The sequence below is a fragment of the Pseudophryne corroboree genome, chromosome 3, assembly GCF_028390025.1.
Source record: "Pseudophryne corroboree isolate aPseCor3 chromosome 3, aPseCor3.hap2, whole genome shotgun sequence".
Classification (NCBI taxonomy): Eukaryota; Metazoa; Chordata; class Amphibia; order Anura; family Myobatrachidae; genus Pseudophryne; species Pseudophryne corroboree.
The window spans coordinates 390,750,950-390,772,814 of NC_086446.1; the positions used below are offsets into that span (position 1 = coordinate 390,750,950).

The following is a 21,865-nucleotide window of genomic DNA, read 5'->3' on the forward strand; positions in this document are numbered from 1 at the left end:
GAATGCACAAATGTACAGTGACTGTGCGTGGCTTGAGCACTAATTGTACCAGATGACGAATAATCTGTACTTTCTGTTCTGGTAGGGTAATTCTTTGATCTACCGTATGGAGAATCATACCTAGGAATTGAAGTCGTTGAGACGGAATTAGATGCGATTTCTTGAAGTTGACAATCCAACCGTGGTGAACCAGTACATTGTACGTTAGCAACGCATGTTGGAGGAGCATCTGTTGAGACGGAGCTTTGATGAGCAGATCGTCTACGTACGGGACTATTGTCACTCCCAGGGATCTGAGATGAGCTATCATCACAGACATCACTTTGGTGAATACCCGAGGCGCTGGCGAGAGGCCAAACGATAGAACCTGAAACTGGTAATGGTTGTGGCGTATTGCAAAACGCAAGAACCTCTGATGAGGTGGCCAAATTGGAAAGTAAGTACGCATCCTTGAGATCTAGTGCAATCACGAATTCCTGTGGCTATAAACCTGCAATTACTGACTGCAGAAATTCCATCTTTAATCTGTAGTAAGTAACGTACTGATTGAGACCCTTTAAGTTCAATATTGGCCTGACGGAACCATCAGGCTTCGGTACCACAAACAGACTGGAATAATAACCCTGACCTTGTTTGTGTACTAGGACTGGAATCAAAACTGCTGAATCCAGCAGAGACTGAATGGCAATTTGCCGAACCGCCCTCTTGTCGTCCGACAGAGGCAGTCCTGTCTTGTAAAACCGCAGTGGCGGGATACAGCTAATTGTTTAACCCTAAATTGCAGATCCACCCATCTGTGGATATCTGGAACCCCGCCAAATGGAACGTCTGAAGGCGTGCTCCCATAATTGGAAATCTGAGATGGCCTGGGAGCTCGTCATGCCACTGGCTTGTCGGTGACCTTAGCGTCCTGACGACTGGTGTTGGTTTGTTGGAAACCACCTTCTCGACCTCGTCTACCAGGCGTGACTGTTTTCTACAACGGCCTTGAAAGGCATGAGGTCTAAAGGATTTGAACGCCGGCCCAGAGTATTTCTGTCTGTGTACCGTTGGAGGCAATGTTAGGAAAACAGACTTTCCCCCCGTGGCCTTAGAAATTAATTTGTCCAATTTAGGACCAAACAACTTCTCGCCACCGTATTCTTTTGACCTCTGACTCCGCTTGCCAAGAACGCAGCCAGAGTGCTTGTCGTGCTGTAACTAGCGACGATGAAAAGCGAGAAGTGAGTTGACAGCCGGCAGTAGAAGCTGTACATATATACTCAGCAGCTTTTCAGATTTGATTAGCGAGAAGTATAACGTGATCGTCACGTAGGGCAGACTTGAGTTCTGTTATCCATACAATTAGCGCCTTAGTGACCCAAATGCCCTTCTATCTTACGTCTGAAAGGTCTTTTAAGTTTTGACACAGATGAATCCACCAATGGCGGATTCTCCCATGTAGATGTCACTGACTGTGGAAACGTGTAACTAGACTTAAATCAGCGATGTATAGAACTGGTTATTCGGATTCTTCCGTGTTTCTACTAACATCTTATTAAGCGATTCCGAAACAAGAAACCCATTGGAGATCTCTGTCGTTTAGTAAATACGACTTTATTATATGTCAGAGGCTTCTTAGTCTCTGTAAACTTCAGAGACTGACGCACTGGCCTGATGAGATTATCAATGCTTGTGCTGTCAAATTCTGCACCATCTGACTGCTGGTCTAATTCGCCTTCCTCACCCTTCTTTATCGCAGTGAGGTCTGGCATAGAATCTTCAGACTGCAACATAGCAGAAACTGGTAAATTATAAGACAAATTAAATTTATCCCGTGTACCCAAAGTGAACCTGGACCTTTGCAAAGGCTGAGAGCCCTTCGGTAGTTCTGGCGGTCTCACCCGAGATTGAGACCTTGCCGCTCGTGTCGAACGGCGGCCAATTGTGATTTCAACCCAGCCATTACTTTGCTTTGGAGTATCCGGGAATGAAACCGGCTTCCGGAGTGGAAACCTACAAAACATACTGTACATGTGGTAGATCCATGTACAGACATTGCTGGGAAACTTATTTTTAGTCTTTGCTGGTGCCTTACTCATTATGCATACAGACAATACAATATACAAAGACAGACACTTGCACGACTCAGTAAACGTGTTACTTAAGGTGTGTAATACAGGTTGAGTATCCCTTATCCAAAATGCTCGGGACCAGAGGTATTTTGGATATGGGATTTTTCCGTATTTTGGAATAATTGCATACCATAATGAGATATAATGGTGATGGGACCCAAGTCTAAGCACAGAATGTATTTATGTTTCATATACACCTTATACACACAGCCTGAAGGTCATTTTAGCCAATATTTTTTATAACTTTGTGCATTAAACAAAGTGTGTGTACATTCACACAATTCATTTATGTTTCTTATACACCTAGCCTGAAGGTCATTTAATACAATATTTTTAATAACTTTGTGTATTAAACAAAGTTTGTGTACATTGAGCCATCAAAAAACAAAAATTTCACTATGCCACTCTCACTCAAAAAAGTCCGTATTTCGGAATATTCCGTATTTCGGATATGGGATACTCAATCTGTGGGGTGCAGGGGTGTTAGTGGGAATTTTGGTTCAGGTTTCATATAGGGCTGGCCACGTGAACTTCACTTAGGCTATATATATATATATATATATATATATATATATATATATATATATATATATATATAGCCTAAGTGAAGTTCACGTGGCCAGCCCTATATGAAACCTGAACCAAAATTCCCACTAACACCCCTGCACCTCCGGTGGAGTAGAGATGTAGGACAGGAACGTTCTGGAATCACAAACAGGAAGAAACAGGAAGCATGGTTAAAATGGCCCCCAAACCATGCTTACAGTTATAATCACAGTGCAGGTTACAATATATGACTTTACAACCAGTACCTGACTTTGGTTTAATATAGTCTTAATAGGCTATTAATATAACCTATGCTGCATAAGTAATCTGGCAGCCTGTCCTGCAGCCTATTTATCTCCTTTGCCTGTGACCAGCTTCTCCCCCCTCCCTCTGTGCTCCGTGTAGCGCTGTGTCTCAGCGGGGAGCGATTGCCGGGAAGCGTGGCTTAATTAATTGCAGGGAGGCGGGGGACGCTTATAAGGAGAGTGGCCGTGTGAACGGGGTCGGCGGGCCGGATCGGCGTGTAGCGGCTTTCGGCGGAGCTAGTGTGAGCGCTGTGCTGCGGCGGTTCTCCCCATCGTAGCGCTGGAGCAAACTTTGAGATCCGTACAGCGTGGACGGAGTGGCTGGGGCGGGCGGCCTGCATTAGCGGCGGTGATAACACGGACCCCACACAGCGGGGCGGCAGCGTGCGCTGACCGCCCCGTCCCCTTCAGCATACCTTGTGTCCTGTAGGGAGAGCCGCGACGGGGCTTCTTTCTGCGTCCAGCTCTTGCAGCAGTCAGTGGGCTGCGTGTGGCTGTGAGGGTGCTCTTTGTGAGGACCGACACGCCATGCGCTGCCTCCGTGCAGCGACACTATCCCGGACCCACGTTTTTAGTAGAAACTGGGAAGGGATGTGCTTAAGTAGTAAAAATAAAAATAAAAAAAAATAAGAATTTACTCACCGGTAATTCTATTTCTCGTAGTCCGTAGTGGATGCTGGGAACTCCGTAAGGACCATGGGGAATAGCGGGCTCCGAAGGAGGCTGGGCACTCTAGAAAGATCTCAGACTACCTGGTGTGCACTGGCTCCTCCCACTATGACCCTCCTCCAAGCCTCAGTTAGGTACTGTGCCCGGACGAGCGTACACAATAAGGAAGGATTTTGAATCCCGGGTAAGACTCATACCAGCCACACCAATCACACCGTACAACTCGTGATATGAAACACAGTTAACAGTATGAAACAATAGAGCCTCTCAACAGATGGCTCAACAATAACCCGATTTAGTTAACAATAACTATGTACAAGTAATGCAGATAAACCGCACTTGGGATGGGCGCCCAGCATCCACTACGGACTACGAGAAATAGAATTACCGGTGAGTAAATTCTTATTTTCTCTAACGTCCTAGTGGATGCTGGGAACTCCGTAAGGACCATGGGGATTATACCAAAGCTCCCAAACGGGCGGGAGAGTGCGGATGACTCTGCAGCACCGAATGAGAGAACTCCAGGTCCTCCTCAGCCAGGGTATCAAATTTGTAGAATTTTGCAAACGTGTTTGCCCCTGACCAAGTAGCTGCTTGGCAAAGTTGTAAAGCCGAGACCCCTCGGGCAGCCGCCCAAGATGAGCCCACCTTCCCTGTGGAATGGGCATTGACAGATTTTGGCTGTGGCAGGCCTGCCACAGTATGTGCAAGCTGAATTGTACTACAAATCCAACGAGCAATAGTCTGCTTAGAAGCAGGAGCACCCAGCTTGTTGGGTGCATATAGGATAAACAGCGAGTCAGATTTTCTGACTCCAGCCGTCCTGGAAACATATTTTCAGGGCCCTGACAACGTCTAGCAACTTGGAGTCCTCCAAATCCTTAGTAGCCGCAGGCACCACAATAGGCTGGTTCAGGTGAAACGCTGACACCACCTTAGGGAGAAACTGGGGACGAGTCCTCAATTCTGCCCTATCCATATGGAAAATCAAATAAGGGCTTTTACAAGACAAAGCCGCCAATTCTGATACTCGCCTGGCAGAAGCCAAGGCCAATAACATAACCACCTTCCATGTGAGATATTTCAGATCCACGGTTTTTAGTGGTTCAAACCAAAGTGATTTTAAAAAAACTCAACACCACGTTGAGATCCCAAGGTGCCACAGGAGGCACAAACGGGGGCTGACTATGCAGCACTCCTTTTATAAAATGTCTGAACTTCAGGTACTGAAGCTAGTTCTTTTTTGAAAGAAAATCGACAGAGCCGAGATCTGTACCTTAATGGAACCCAATTTAAGGCCCATAGTCACTCCTGCTTGCAGGAAATGCAGAAATCGACCTAGTTGAAATTCCTCTGTTGGGGCCCTTTCGGCCTCACACCATGCAACATATTTTCGCCATATGCGGTGATAATGAGTTGCTGTAACCTCTTTCCTGGCTTTAGTAAGCGTAGGAATTACTTCCTCCGGAATACCCTTTTCCTTCAGGATCCGGCGTTCAACCGCCATGCCGTCAAACGCAGCCGCGGTAAGTCTTGGAACAGACAGGGCCCCTGCTGCCGCAGGTCCTGACTGAGTGGCAGAGGCCATGGGTCCTCTGATATAAATTCTTGAAGTTCTGGGTACCAAGCTCTTCTTGGCCATCCACGAGTATCGTTCTTACTCCTCGCCTTCTTATTATTCTCAGTACCTTTGGTATGAGAGGCAGAGGGGAGAACACCTAAACCGACTGGTACACCCACGGTGTTACCAGAGCGTCCATAGCTATCGCCTGAGGGTCCCTTGACCTGGAGCAATATCTTTTATAGCTTTTTGTTAAGGCGGGACGCCATCATGTCCACCTGTGGCCTTTCCCAATGGTGTACAATCCTATTGGAAGACTTCTGGAGGAAGTCCCCATTCTCCCGGGTGGAGGTCGTGTCTGTTGAGAAGATCTGCTTCCCAGTTGTCCACTCCGGGAATGAACACTGCTGACAGTGCTAACACATGATTTTCCGCCTATCGGAGAATCCTTGTGGCTTCTGCCATCGCCATCCTGCTTTTTGTGCCGCCCTGTTGATTACATGGGCGACTGCCGTGATGTTGTCTGATTGGATCAGTACCGGCTGGTTTTGAAGCAGAGGCCTTGCTGGCCTCAGGGCATTGTAAATGGCCCTCAGATCCAGAATATTTATGTGTAGGGAAATAACCTGACTTGACCAAAGTCCCTGGAAGTTTCTTCCCTATGTGACTGCCCCCCAGCCTCAAAGGCTGGAATCCATGGTCACTAGGACCTAGTCCTGTATGCCGAACCTGCGGCCCTCTTGAAGATGGGCACTCTGCAGCCACCACAGTAGAGATACCCTGGTCCTTGGAGACAGGGTTATCAGCCTATGCATCGGAAGATGCGATCCGGACCACTTGTCCAACAGGTCCCTCTGAAAAGTTCTTGTATGGAACCTGCCTAATGGGATTGCTTCGTAAGAAGCTACCATTTTTCCCAGGACTCGCGTGCAATGATGCACCGCTACCTATTTTGGTTTCAGGAGGTCTCTGACTAGAGATGACAACTCCTTGGCTTTCTCCTCCGGGAGAAACACTATTTCTGGTTTATGTCCAGAACCATCCCCAGGAACAGTAGACGTGTCATAGGAACCAGCTGTGACTTTGGACTGTTTAGAATCCACCTATGCTGTTGTAGCACTTTCCAAAATAGTGCTACCCCGACTACCAACTGCTCCTTGGACCTCGCCCTTATAACGAGATTGTCCAATTACGGGATAATTACAACTCCCTTTTTTTTTTGAAGGAGTATCATAATTTCGGCCATTACCTTGATAAAACACCCTCGGTGCCATGTACAGTCCAAACGGCAGTGTCTGGACTTGGTAATGGTAATCCTGTACCACAAATCTGAGGTACTCCTGGCGAGGATGGTAAATGGGGACATGCAGGAAAGCATCCTTGATGTCCCGGGATACCATGTAATCCCCCTCGTCCAGGCTTGCAATAACCGCCCTGAGCGATTCCATCTTGAACTTGAATTTTTTTATGTTCAAGGATTTTAAATATAAAATGGGTCACACCGAACCATGCGGTTTCGGTACCCCAACCCGTGTGGAATAGTAACCCCGTCCTTGTTGAAGTAGGGGCACCTTGAGTATTACCTGCTGGGAATACCGCTTATTAATTGCCTCTAGCACAGCCTCCCTGCTTGAGGGAGTTGTCAGCAAGGCATATTTTAGGAAACGGCTGGGGGGAGACATCTCTAATTCCAGCTTGTACCCCTGAAATACTACTTGGAAGAAACAGGGATCCACCTGTGAGCGAGCCCACTAATTGCTGAAATTTTTGAGGCGGCCCCCCACCGTACCTGGCTACACCTGTGGAGCACCCGCGTCATGGTGTGTACTCACAGGAGGCGGGGGAAGAATCTTGATTCTGGGAACAGGCTGACTGGTGCAGCTTTTTCCCTCTACCCTTGTCTCTGTACAGAAAGGAAGCGCCATTTGACCCGCTTGCTTTTCTGAAGTCGAAAGGACTGTACCTTTTTCTGTGAGGAAACCTGAGGTAAAATTATTTCTTCCCAGCAGTTGCTGTGGATACGAGGTCCCAGAGACCATCCCCAAATAATTCCTCACTCTTATAAGGCTCTCTATGCGCTTTTTAAGTCAGCATCACCTGTCCAGTGACAGGTCTCTAATACCCTCCTGACAGAATGGACATTACATTTATTTTGGATGCCAGCCGGCAAAATATCCCTCTGTGCATCCCCCATATATAAGACAACGTCTTTAATATGTTTTTATGTTTGCCAACTATTATCCCTGTTTGACAGGGTCACCAACCACGCTGCAGCAGCACTATCTGCAGGTCTCAGTCTAGTACCCGAGTGTGTAAATACAGACTTCAGGATAGCCTCCTGTTTTTTTTATCAACAGGTACCTATTAAAGTGGCCGTATCCTAAGACGGCAGTGCCACCTTTTTTGACAAACGTGTGAGCGCCTTATCCACCCTAGGGGATATCTCCCAGCGTAACTTATCCTCCTGGCGGGAAAGGGTACGCCATCAGTAACTTTTTATAAATTACCAGTTTCTTAACGGGGGAACCCACGCTTTTCACACACTTCATTTATTCATCTGATGGGGGAACAAAACACTGCCTGTTTTTTCTCCCCAAACCTAAAACCCATTTATAGAGGTTAAAGTCAGAAATGTATAACACATTTTTTATTGCCGGGATCAAGTCACGGATTGGATTGTGTATATGTCTCCACCTTGTCGACACTGGAGTCAGACTCCGTGTCGACATCTGTGTCTGCCATCTGAGAGAGCGGGCGTTTTTGAGCCCCTGATGGCCTTTGAGACGCCTGGGCAGGCGCGGGCTGCGAAGCCGGCTGTCCCACAGCTGTTACGTTATCCACCCTTTTATGTAAGGAGTTGACACTGTCGGTTAATACCTTTTACCTCTCTATCCACTCTGGTGTCGGCCCCACAGGGGGCGACATCACATATATCGGCCTCTGTTCCGTCACCATATAAGCCTCCTCATTCAACATGTCGACACAGCCGTACCGACACACCGCAGACACACAGGGAATACTCTAAACGAGGACAGGACCCACAAAAGCCCTTTGGGGGGACAGAGTGAGAGTATGCCAGCACACACCAGAGCGCTATATACTGCAGGGACTAACTGAGTTATGTCCCCTATAGCTTTATATCTATATATAGAATGTATACTGCGCCTAAATTTAGTGCCCCCTCTCTCTTTTTTTTAACCCTTGTAGACTGCAGGGGAGAGCCAGGGAGCTTCCCTCCAACGGAGCTGTGAGGGAAAATGGCGCCAGTGTGCTGAGGAGATAGGCTCCGCCCCTTTTTCGCGGCCTATTCTCCCGTTTTTTATGGACTTCTGGCAGGGGTATTTACCTCATATATAGCCCCTGGGGCTATATATTGAGGTATTTTTGCCAGCCAAGGTGTTTTTATTGCTGCCTCAGGGCGCCCCCCCCCAGCGCCCTGCACCCTCAGTGACCGGAGTATGAAGGTGTGAGAGGAGCAATGGCGCACAGCTGCAGTGCTGTGCGCTACCTTGGTGAAGACTGAGTCTTCATGCCGCCGATTTTCCGGACCATCTTCTTGCTTCTGGCTCTGTAAGGGGGACGGCGGCGCGGCTCCGGGACCGAACATCAAGGCTGGGCCTGCGGTCGATCCCTCTGGAGCTAATGGTGTCCAGTAGCCTAAGAAGCCCAATCCGGCTGCAAGCAGGCGAGTTCGCTTCTTCTCCCCTTAGTCCCTCGCTGCAGTGAGCCTGTTGCCAGCAGGTCTCACTGAAAAGAACAAATTCTAAGACTATAACTTTCTAAGAGCTCAGGAGAGCCCCTAGTGTGCATCCAACCTCGGCCGGGCACGAAATCTAACTGAGGCTTGGAGGAGGGTCATAGTGGGAGGAGCCAGTGCACACCAGGTAGTCTAAGATCTTTCTAGAGTGCCCAGCCTCCTTCGGAGCCCGCTATTCCCCATGGTCCTTACGGAGTTCCCTGCATCCACTAGGACGTTAGAGAAATATTCAAAGAAAGTGTGAGAGCCCCACACAAGCCTTGTTAGTGCTGTGAGCACAGAAAAAACATTGAGGTACCCTGGGAATATGGAGGGGAGGAGAGTTACTAAATTTAAATATTCAGTGCCCTGGTTCTGCTAAAGCCGTCCATATCCCAAGAGTACTCCAGTGACCCCTAGTGGATGAAAAAGAAACTGGTATGGTAGCGTACATTCCTGGTGTGATTTGTGTATATCATTACATACACTATGTGCACAGGCAGGCTCACAAGGGAGCAACTGTAGCTGCAACATCAGCCTGTGACAAATAAATGACTTATTATTTCAGGCTATAGAGTCGCAAAATTCTGCAGTGCTGTATAGTGGGAGGACTTTTATTGCAAACGGAATATGCTTCAGTGCAGCTACAAGTAACTTACTTACAATCCACACTGCACAAGAAGGTTGACTGATATAGGTCTCCTGTCCCAGTAATCCTGGTCCCTCCCAACAAGAGTTGTACAGTTACCACATTCCTCATAGTAATGCGTGTTGTACTAACAGAACAGAAATGCACTGTGCCAGCGAGCTTACCACAAGTGGGCTACACAAACTTAGTTTCTGATAAAGGCGATATTCACACTGTAGTGTTCCAACATCAGTTTGACTGGAGAATTATAGGCTTTTTCTGTGCTATTAACTCCTGTGTCTACATCATTGGCCAACCATTCCCACATGCCCATACAGGGGTTGCTCGAGACAAAATACTGCAGTTCTAATGATATGATTGGCTACAGGTTATTCTAACAACGTCTACTGCACTTCGTGTACTGTGTGTACCCAGTTTTGAAGAACTAAAATAATAACGTTTTGGTTTTTTGTATTACATACCAATAGAATATTTTAGATGCATCTGTGTAGGGTCAGTATAGATAGCTTGATACATATAGTTAACAGTGTTCTTAGGCCTTACATGGAAGGTCAAATCAGCCATTAGGTATAATAACTAACTTACATGTTACATTTGCTGGTTATCTTCAGTGACGTGCGGTGGGGTGAAACAGAGCCTTTCCTGTCATACTTACGTTTAAACCAGAGTTTTGACTGAATAAAATATATGAAAAATACTGATAATTTGTTTGAAATATCTTCTTTGCATTATTCTAATAATTTTTATAGCCCAAACTCTGGAGTAAAAAGTCTATGGCAGGTGAGGCAGTGCCTCACCTGTGTATCTTTTCCATACATCTCTAATCAAAACTATGGTGGCCAATCCCGGGATCGGCGGGATCCCAGGATTTAGGGCCATAAACGGCCGGGATTCAATCCCGGGATTGGAAGCTCCAATCACGGGGATTGAGGGATCAGCGTTGAGCATCCACAGGATGCTCAGACGCTGCCCGGCTTCCTCCTTCCGGCTCCCCAGCGCAGCGTGAGAGGACACGCTGCACCGTCACACGCTGATGGGAGCCGCCAGAGGATGTTCCCCACCCGCCTGCCCCCGGTATATGGTGAGTTATGTGTGCGGGGCGGGCGGCGCGAGGGGGCGGCTACATAGCTAAAAGCCAATCCCGGGATACATTTTCAATCCCGATACCCGGGATTGAAAAAATGGCCCGGAATTGGCTTCCCTAATCAAAACTCACCAGATTTCCAGGAGTTTACACTGCTGCACCTGTGTGTAATGCCCAGATGTACCCTTTGGTTCATATATTGCATGTAAATCTGGCTCTGGGGTTAGCCAGTGCCTCCTGAGCCATTTAGCCCACCGCACATCCCTGGTTACCTTACACAGAAGGGTCAATAGTAAGACGATTTTCTTTTCGGAGCAAACTACTGTGATCAGATTTTGTTCATTTACAACATCTACCACCATAAAGAACGGGTAGCGGCCTATTTAAAATGGCTGGATACAAAAGACTGTGCATTACAAAGCTCAAACATGTACAGCAAATGTCTTCAGTGCTTCTAAATAGGTCCTTCACTCCTCTGCAGCAGGCTGCTATGTTGCAGCAGCTGCCTCTCTAACTAAACAGGCAAGTTTTTGACTGACCACTTCTCTGAAATCCACTGGATATGTCAGAGCACAGACACAGAGGTCACATTGACTCAGAGGACCGCAGTCTCCACACCTCCACCTTAATGATATTCATGAGGACACGCCTACAAAGATGTGAGCAGCTTCAGCTGTATGTAGTGGCATGGGGATGTAATACCTTCATCTTGAACAGAGCTGCAGTAAAGTGTCACTTAATATATTTTACCTTTATATATAAAATATATTATATTATAGAATTTAGAGGTCCTTTAAAACTAAGGTCTCCCTGGATACAACAGGTTTCAGCACCCTGGGGCAAGAAACTAGCCCCCTCACAATACATGGATAACCAGAAGAAGGTAGGATATTGAAAAAATAATAATTATATATTATAACAGCAACAACTAGACTAATCAGATAAATGAAAGAAAATATGAGGATTGACCAATCATTTCCCTGTATAAACTCACCTTGGCTATTCACAGACACCTGCAATGAGAGAAAACACAGTAATATTAAGCAGATATATATTCTAGTAAAGGGCTACCTCCGCCCCCCATTCAAATATATATATATATATATATATATATATATATTCTCATTTTAGTGGTCCCCACACCCAGCCACCTAACTACAAGGGTTGGGAACATCCTAGATTACTATGGAAGGATTCAAATGGATATAGAATGTGGAAAGGATAAGGGGGGTCATTCCGAGTTGATCGTTCGCTCCCGATTTTTATGCAGCGCAGCAATCAGGTGAAAAAACGCCATTTATGCGCATGCGTGTGGCCCGCAATGTGCACGAGCAACGTACGGGTACAAAGCTCTTTGTGGTTGTGCACAGGTTCTAGCAAAGTTTTCCTTCGCACTGATGGCCGCAAGAAGATTGACAGGAAGGGGGTGTTTCTGGGTGTCAACTGACCGTTTTCAGGGAGTGTTTGCAAAAATGCAGGCGTGTCTGAAAAAATGCAGGCTTGGCTGGGCGGGTGAATGACGTCAAATCCGGACACGAATAGGCTGAAGTGATCGCAAGCGCTGAATAGGTTCAGAGCTACTGAGAAACTGCACAAACTGTTTTTGCAGAGCTCGGCTGCACATGCTTCCGCTAAGCTAAAATACACTCCCCAGTGGGCGGCAGCATAGCATTTACACAGCTGCTAAAATCTGCTAGCGAGCGATCAACTCGGAATGACCCCAATAATAGATAAGGAATACGGTAGATTCCCATTGAAAGGATTGCAATGGATAACACTGAAAATGTAGGACAGACTTTATAAAGGAGGGGCTTACAAAAATAGGATTTTAATACCTACCAGTAAATCCTTTTCTCTTAGTCCGTAGAGGATGCTGGGGACTCCAAAAGGACCATGGGGTATAGACGGGATCCGCAGGAGACATGGGCACTTTAAGACTTTAAATGGGTGTGAACTGGCTCCTCCCTCTATGCCCCTCCTCCAGACCTCAGTTATAGGAACTGTGCCCAGGGAGACGGACATTTTGAGGAAAAGGATTTTTGTTAACCAAGGGTAAGATACATACCAGCCCACGCCACAACACACCGTACAACATGGCATTTAACTAAAACCAGTTATCAGCATGAACCAAAAAATCAGCAACAGGCTGATTTAAACCAAAAACACAACCTTTGTGTAACAAAAGCAATAACTATGAACAAGGACTGCAGATAGAGTCCGCACTGGGATGGGCGCCCAGCATACTCTACGGACTAAGAGAAAAGGATTTACCGGTAGGTTTTAAAATCCTATTTTCTCCTTCGTCCTAGAGGATGCTGGGGACTCCAAAAGAACCATGGGGTTTATACCAAAGCTCCAGACCGGGCGGGAGAGTGCGGATGACTCTGCAGCACCGATTGAGCAAACATGAGGTCCTCATCAGCCAGGGTATCAAACTTGTAGAATTTCTCAAAAGTGTTTGAACCCGACAAAGTAGCTGCTCTGCAAAGTTGTAGCGCCGAGACTCCCCGGGCAGCCGCCCAAGATGAGCCCACCTTCCTGGTAGAATGGGCCTTCACGGATTTCGGTAACGGCAATCCAGCCGTAGAATGAGCATGCTGAATCGCAATACAGATCCAGCGTGCAATAGTCTGCTTAGAAGCAGGAGCCCCAATCTTGTTGGAAGCATACATGACAAACAGAGCCTCCGTTTTCCTAACACGAGCCGTTCTGGCTACATAAATTTTCAAAGCTCTGACCACATCGAGAGACTTTGAATCAGCCAAGGATTCAGTAGCCACAGGTACCACAATAGGTTGGTTCATGTGAAACAAAGAAACCACCTTAGGTAGAAATTGTGGACGAGTTCTCAACTCCGCTCTATCCCCGTGGAAAATCAAATAGGGGCTTTTGTGAGACAAAGCCGCAAATTCCGACACCCGCCTTGCGGACGCCAAGGCCAATAGCATGACCACTTTCCAAGTGAGAAATTTCAACTCAACAGTTTGTAAAGGTTCAAACCAGGGCCGGTGCAAGGTTTCCCAGCACCCTAGGCAAACCATCTGTCTACTGCCCTCCCCCTTCGCCGCACCCCCCCCCCCCCCCACACACACACACACACACACACACACACACACACCAATACCAACTTTCCAGTCCCCCAGGTGTAAAGTCTAAATGGCTTCAAAAGTAAATGGCTTCCTAGAAGTTCCACAGCCATTGTCATCCTCCTAGGTTAGGGAGGGGAGAGTGGGTTCGCCCCCTCAGGGCCCGCTGCCTAATTGAAGTGCAGGATCTGTGATTTTATATAAATATAAATATATATATTATATATAATCTAAACACACCATAGGTGCAGCACTCAACGTAATAAACACAGTAGACAGATTACAAGGTAACCTGAGGATAGTGGTAAAGCGCTGAAACATTTTTGTACTCTGTCTATTGTGTTTATTACCCTGAGTGCCATACCGCTGAAGTATATGTAATTGTGACTATGTGGGCACCAGGGGCTATTAAATATATACTATTAGAAGACAGGTTGTAATGCAATTTATCATTAACACCTCCTTGGAGTGCCGGCCACTATCTTTGCTGAAAATATATATATATATATATATATATATATATATATATATATATATATATATATATATATATATATATATATACTTCCACAATGACCCGGCACTCCTGCGGTCCCCTCCGCAACAGCAAATCTGCTCCTGGTGCCCTCCTCCTAGAGGTGATCCTCTGAAGTATATGGCATGCAATGAGGCGGCACTCCGGAGACTTTGAAGTGAATTTAATGCACTGCATTAAATTCACTTCAAAGTCTCCGGAGTGCCGCCTCATTGCATGCCATATATATATATATATATATATATATATATTTACTTGTTTATTTATTTACTTTCAGCAAAGATAGTGGCCGGCACTCCAAGGAGGTGTTAATGATAAATCGCATTACAACCTGTCTTCTAACACATACTGTAGCACATATGCATGCATACATACATACATATACACCCTCCCACCCCCTTCCTTGCTGTGTGCGTGTGTACGGATTCCCCCTCCCCCCGACCATGAAAATCCTGTGTTTGCCCCTAATTATACACGTTGACAGCGACAGCAGTGGCGCCTGAGCTCCAGCCAGGTACAGCTGGCGGCTGGCTGTCAGCTGCAGCCATTGGTAACTGCGGCGGCTGGCAAACTGTGCACTAATGGGATGGTGCACTGTTCGCCTGCTCCTATGGAACCTCCTAGCACTCTCCTGACCCCAGGGGCGTAAGTTAATACCAGACGGCCGGAGGCTAAAATTTTTATATTGCCACCCCCCCTTGGCCCAGTTATGGTATACGCACACACAGCCACAAATACACACACTCATATATATATACAAATACACACCCAACCACATATACACACAGCCATATATACATACACACACACACATCACATTATACCACTTATACACAAATAGCCACATATACACACACGCAGCCACATAGCTACATACTCACAGCCACATACACACACATACCTAGATAAATACACACATACACACACACAGCCACATTGACGTACACACTGTCCCAACCCTCAAACTCTCCTCCACTTACAGCTTAGTCCTCACCATTGCCAGGTGTCAGCATGTGGGAGTCGGGCAGCGCCGCTGATGGGCAGGAGACAAAGCCAGCCAGCTGTGCTATGAGGCGGGAGCCGGAGCCGGCCAGCTGCCCTGTGGGGCGGGAGCCGGCCAGCCGTCATGTCATCTGGCTGAAGCCGGAGCAGGGCAGCTGAGCCATCACTTTTGCGGGGGGACAGAGGTGCTTTTGCCAGCCGTTATGCAGGAGCCGGAGCCGGCCAGCCACACTTGTCAGAGGCAATGGAGACGGTGCTTCCGTCACTGCCGGAGCCCGGCGGCAACCGAATCCATTGCCTCCCGGACTTCTGCCACTGCCTGGCCCTGGGTATTCCTGACCAATCGAGATGGGGTGAGTGAGCTGGTAACAAGATGAAGGGGGTGAGGCAGCGGGTAACATGCGGGAGCAGGAGCCCAATTGCTGGGGCGGGGGAGCTGGTGACAAGATGCAGGAGGAGGGGGGGAACTCGGGGAGGCAGCACTGCCGGTAACCCTCGGGAGCGGGAGGCCAATTGTGGGGGGGAGCTGGTGAGTAGTGACAAGTTGCAGGAGCCGATCATGGGGGGATGGAGCGCCAGAGCAGCCATCATGAGGTAGCCAATCGTGGGGGGAGCTGCAGTGTAAACTTGTAATATGTGTTCTCTCTTTCATTCACTGTGCGCTGCCGCCCTCTAGTGGTCGCCGCCCATAGGCAGCTGCCTAAAGCTGCCTAGTGGTAGCGCCGGCCCTGGTTCAAACCAATGTGACATAAGGAACTGTAACACCACGTTAAGGTCCCATGGTGCCACTGGGGGCACAAATGGAGGTTGGATGTGCAGCACGCCTTTCACAAAAGTCTGTACTTCTGGAAGCGAGGCCAATTCCCTTTGAAAGAAAATTGCTAAGGCCGAAATCTGCACTTTAATGGAGCCTAACATTAGGCCCGCATCCACACCTGCTTGTAAAAAAATGGAGAAACCTACCCAGCTGAAATTCTTCCGTAGGAGCCTTCTTGGATTCACACCAAGACACATATTTTCTCCAAATACGGTGGTAATGCTTCGCCGTTACCTCCTTTCTAGCTTTCAGTAGAGTAGGGATGACCTAATCGGGAATACCCTTTTGAGCTAGGATTTTGCGTTCAACCGCCACGCCATCAAACGCAACCGTGGCAAGTCTTGGAACATGCACGGCCCTTGCTGTAACAGATCCTCTCTTAGAGGAATAGGCCAGGGATCTCCTATGAGTAATTCCTGAAGATCCGGATACCAGGCCCTCCGTGGCCAATCCGGAACAACGAGTATCGCCTGAACCCTTGTTCTTCTTATGATCCGTATCACCTTTGGGATGAGAGGAAGTGGAGGGAACACATAGACTGACTGATAAACCCACGGTGTCACTAGGGTGTCCACTGCTACTGCTTGAGGGTCCCTTGACCTGGAACAATATGTCTGAAGTTTCTTGTTGAGGCGAGACGCCATCATGTCTATTTGAGGAATTCCCCAACGACTTGTCACTTCTGCAAAGCCCTCTTGATGAAGACCCCACTCTCCTGGATGGAGGTCGTGTCTGCTGAGGAAATCTGCTTCCCAGTTGTCTACGCCTGGAATTAAGACCGCCGACAGAGCGCTTGCCTGTTTTTCCGCCCAGCGAAGAACTTTTGTGGCCTCCGCCATCGCCGCTCTGCTCCTTGTTCCGCCCTGGCGATTTATGTGCGCCACTGCTGTTATGTTGTCCGACTGAATCAGGACGGGCAGGCTGCGAAGAAGATGTTCCGCTTGTATAAGGCCGTTGTAGATGGCTCTTAATTCCAGAATGTTTATGTGTAGACAAGCTTCCTGGCTTGACCATTTTCTCTGGAAATTTTGTCCCTGTGTGACTGCTCCCCAACCTCGGAGACTTGCATCCGTGGTTACTAGGATCCAATCTTGGATCCCGAACCTGCGTCCCTCTAGAAGGTGAGAACTTTGGAGCCACCACAGGAGAGAAATCCTGGCCCTGGGAGATAGGCTTATCTTCCGGTGCATGTGTAGGTGAGACCCGGACCACTTGTCCAACAGGTCCCACTGAAAAACCCTAGCATGTAACCTGCCAAACGGGATGGCCTCGTAGGCCACCACCATCTTCCCCAGCACCCGAGTGTATTGATGAATCGACACTCTTGCCGGTTTCAGAATCCCCGACCATGTTCTGTATTTCCTGAGCTTTTTCCTCTTGGGAGAAAAATTCTCTGCAGTTCCGTGTCCAAAATCATGCCCAAGAACGACAGCCGTGTTGTCGGAATCAACTGTGACTTTGGCAAATTTAGGAGCCAACCATGTTGTTGCAGAACTGTCAGGGAGAGCGCAACGTTTTTTTAGTAACTGCTCCTTTGATCTCGTCTTTATCAGGAGATTGTCCAAGTACGGGATAATTGTGACACCCTGCTTGCGCAGGAGCACCATCATTTCCGCCATTACTTTGGTGAAAATCCTCAGGGCTGTGGAAAGATAAACGGCAATGTCTGAAATTGGTAATGACAATCCTGAACAGCAAACCTCAGGTAAGACTGATGTGGAGGATATATGGGGACATGTAGGTAAGCATCCTTTATGTCGACTGACACCATAAAATCCCCCCCTTCCAGACTGGAAATCACTCCTCGGAGAGATTCCATCTTGAATTTGAATCTTTTCAAATATAGATTGAGGGATTTTAAGTTCAGAATCGGTCTGACTGAGCCATCCGGCTTCGGGACCCGGAACAGGCTTGAATAAAACCCTTTTCCCCGTTGTGACGCGGGTACCGTGACAATGACTTGCTGTTGACACAGCTTTTGTACTGCAGCGCACACTACTTCTCTTTCCGGAAGAGAAGCTGGCAAGGCCGATTTGAAAAATCGGTGGGGGGGCACGTCTTGAAACTCCAGTTTGTATCCTTGGACCACAATTTCCAGGCGCCCAAGGATCCAGGCCTGAGTGAGCCCAGACCCGACTGAAGACGTGCCCCCACCGGTGCGGACTCCCGCAGTGGAGCCCCAGCGTCATGCGGTGGACTTGGTAGAAGCCGGGGAGGACTTCTGCTCCTTGGAGCTTGCCACAGCCGGCGATCTTTTTCCCCTTCCCTTACCTCTAGCAGCAAGGAAGGAGGACCCTCGTCCTTTTTCGAATTTATTAGACCGAAAGGACTGCATCTGATACTGAGGCGTTTTCTTTTGCTGTGGAGGGACAAAAGGTAGAAAGGATGACTTACCCGCGGTAGCTGTAGGTACCAGGTCCGCGAGGCCGTCACCAAACAAAACGCCACCTTTGTAGGGCAGAGCCTCCATAGCCTTCTTAGAGTCAGCATCACCATTCCATTGATGAGTCCACAACGCTCTCCTAGCCGAGACTGCCATGGCATTGGCCCTTGATCCCAAGAGGCCAATATCTCTCGCAGCCTCCTTTAGATAGACTGCAGCGTCCCTGATATGACCCAGCGTCAAAAGCATGCCAGGGTGTTAATTTCAGATGACAAGTTATCTGCCCACTTTTCAATAGCGCTACTCACCCATGCCGCTGCCACGGCAGGTCTGAGCAGCGTACCTGTAGTGACATAAATAGATTTCAAGGTAGTTTCCTGCTTACGATCCGCAGGATCCTTTAGGGCTGCCGTGTCAGGGGACGGAAGCGCCACCTTCTTGGACAACCGCGCTAGAACTTTGTCCACCGTGGGCGTCGACTCCCACTTTACCCTATCCTCAGAGGGAAACGGATATGCCATAGAAATTCTCTTGGGAATCAGCAACCTCTTGTCAGGAGTATCCCAAGCCTTTTCAAAAAAAAGAGTGTTCAGTTCATAAGAGGGAGGAAACGTTACCATAGGTTTCTTTCCCTTATATATACAGACCCTTGTCTCAGGCACAGCAGGGTCTTCCGTGATATGTAACACGTCCTTAATTGCCACAATCATGTACTGAATACTCTTAGCCAGTTTGGGATTCAATTTGGCATCACTATAGTCGACACTGGAGTCCGAATCCGTGTCGGTATCTGTGTCTGCTATCTGGGTAAACGAACGTTTCTGTGACCATGAGGGGGTCTGAGTTTGTGACCAAACATCTTCCATGGATTGTCTCCATGCTTGGTTCTGAGACTCAGATATGCAACGAAGCCACACTTGCATTTAAGACACTCCACATATCTACCCAATCAGCAGTCGGTGGTGCCAACAGAGTCACTCCCACATTCTGTTCTGCCCCCACACCAGCCTCCTCCTGGGAAGAGCATTCAGCCTCAGACATGTCGACACACGCGTACCGACACCCACTGTCACACTGGGCTATAGGGAACAGACCCACAGTAAGGCCCTTCAGAGAGACAGAGAGGGAGTTTGCCAGCTCACACCCAGCGCTTCACCCGGTCTGAAGGAATATACAATGCCCCAGACCTTGCAGCGCTTTTATATATAAATATATATTCAACACCAAATATGCTGTGCCCCCCCCTGTTTTTGCACTCCGTTACTTGTGACAGAAGTGAAGGGCGAGGAACAGCGTCTCTGCAGCTTGATGTGAAGAGAAAAGATGGCGCTGATAAGAGCTGGAAGGACAAAGCCCCGCACCCTAAATGGCGCGCTTGTGTCCCGCTTATTTTTATACTGGCGGGGTCTGTATACAGTGCCTGTGCACTGTATACCTCTGTGCCAGATCCTAAAAGAGGTTTTATTGCTGCCCAGGCCGCCCCCCCCTGCGCCCTGCACCCGTGTAGTGCCGTTTGTGAGCGGGAGCAATGGCGGTACCTCTGAGACTGATGTCTTCTTCCGCCTTCACTGAAGTCTTCTTTGCTTCTGTTACTCACCCGGTTTCTCTCTTCTGGCTCTGTGTGGATGACTGCGGCGCGGCTCCGGAAACGAGCAACTAGGCTATACCAAGTGATCAGACCCTCTGGAGCTAATGGTGTCCAGTAGCCTAAGAAGCAGAGCCTTTAACTCACAGAAGTAGGTCTGCTTCTCTCCCCTCAGTCCCACGATGCAGGGAGACTGTTGCCAGCAGTGCTCCCTGAAAACAATAAACCTAACAGAAAGTCTTTTCTAGAGAAACTCTGTAGAGCTCCCCTAGTGTGTGTCCAGTCTCTCTGGGCACAGAATCTAACTGAGGTCTGGAGGAGGGGCATAGAGGGAGGAGCCAGTTCACACCCATTTAAAGTCTTAAAGTGCCCATGTCTCCTGCGGATCCCGTCTATACCCCATGGTCCTTTTGGAGTCCCCAGCGTCCTCTAGGACGAAGGAGAAATACTGTATATTGCTACATGGATGCGGGAGGCACTGTTATATATGAGATGCAGAGCTAATGCTTTTACAATGGTTTGATGTGATATAAGGAATTGCTATGATACAAAATGGGATATATGAATAAATAAGAACTTCAATGGAACCTGGGATACACTTGCATACATATATTCACACACATACTTAAGGAAAGTACACAGATTTAAATTCAATTAAATAATACGGACTAATGTAAAACTAGACTGTGTATTTGGTCACCCATGTTAAACAGTTTTAGACTATATATGTAATATTATCCTATTGAAGATTATATGTTAATAAGATTGTAACATGTTAAATTCCCTACCTGTGTGCAAATTCCCCTCATATAAAAATCACTGTATCAGTGACATGTATCTAAGAGTATATGATTAGTAATTTGTACTCTATATCAGAATCTACACATAAGTGGCTAGAAGAACATTGCATGTAGAGAGTATGATTGTCTCACATCTCCGCTAATTTTACCTCTGTGTATAGGATAAAATAGATCTTACCTCTTCATTATCTTCATCTACATATTTTATCTGGATGTCACTTAGATCAAAAGATACCAGCACCTGCAAATGAAGCAAAATAAGGATTTAAATGATAATTCCAACCACACTGGAAAAATATAATTAGGTGAAACCTGGACGTAAAAGGGTAGGCACCCGAGGTTTAGCATTCTAGGAAGTCTCCCTGTAGCTTGCCTGCTGCTGCCCTGCTCGTTCCCACTGGCAGACTGTTAAGCAATGAACAAGGGCCTGGTAGGTAGGAACATGAAGAGTCCAACAATGTTTGCCACCCACTTCTCACTACTGCCAACGTGGTTGTTTTTTATTCAGACAGGCATAGGGGTCTATTCATGAAACAGTGAAAAGTGCGGAGAGGTGAGCCAGTGGAAAAGTTGCCCATGGCAATAAATCAGCATTAAAGTAACATTTATAATTTGTATACTAAACAATTGTACAGAGCAGCTGATTAGTTGCCATGGGCAACTTCTCCACTCTTTTCACTGCTTCATGAATAGACCCCTTAATATTGTCCACTGCAACTGAAGCATGCATGAGTAACTGGAACAGCAGGCGAGCAATACAATGAAGTGGTGATGTTGCCCATAGCATCCAATCAGATTCTATTATCTTCTAGAAGCAGCTAGATAAATGTTAGGTAGAATCTGATTGGTTGCTATTAGCAACCTCACCACCTCTAAAAAAAACCCTCCCACATTGGTTAATTTACCTCAATATGTCAAGGGACTCCAGATAAATAATTCTCTGGGACCGGGTTTTATTTACGATACTCCACCCAAAGCCGATTTTCCTTTGAG

General features: G+C 47.5%; 1 protein-coding gene across 4 annotated transcripts in view; it reads right to left on the reverse strand.

Moving 5' to 3' along the window:
- NBR1 (NBR1 autophagy cargo receptor) overlaps positions 1-21,865 on the reverse strand; it is a 159,048-nt gene that overhangs the window by 118,039 nt on the left and 19,144 nt on the right. For all 4 annotated transcript variants that reach the window (XM_063960067.1, XM_063960069.1, XM_063960066.1 and 1 more), the window contains exons 3-4: positions 21,051-21,113; positions 11,659-11,677 (exon numbers count right to left, since the gene is read on the reverse strand). In XM_063960067.1, coding sequence (XP_063816137.1) covers positions 11,659-11,677; positions 21,051-21,113 — 82 coding nt within the window. The remainder of the gene's footprint in view (positions 1-11,658; positions 11,678-21,050; positions 21,114-21,865) is intronic.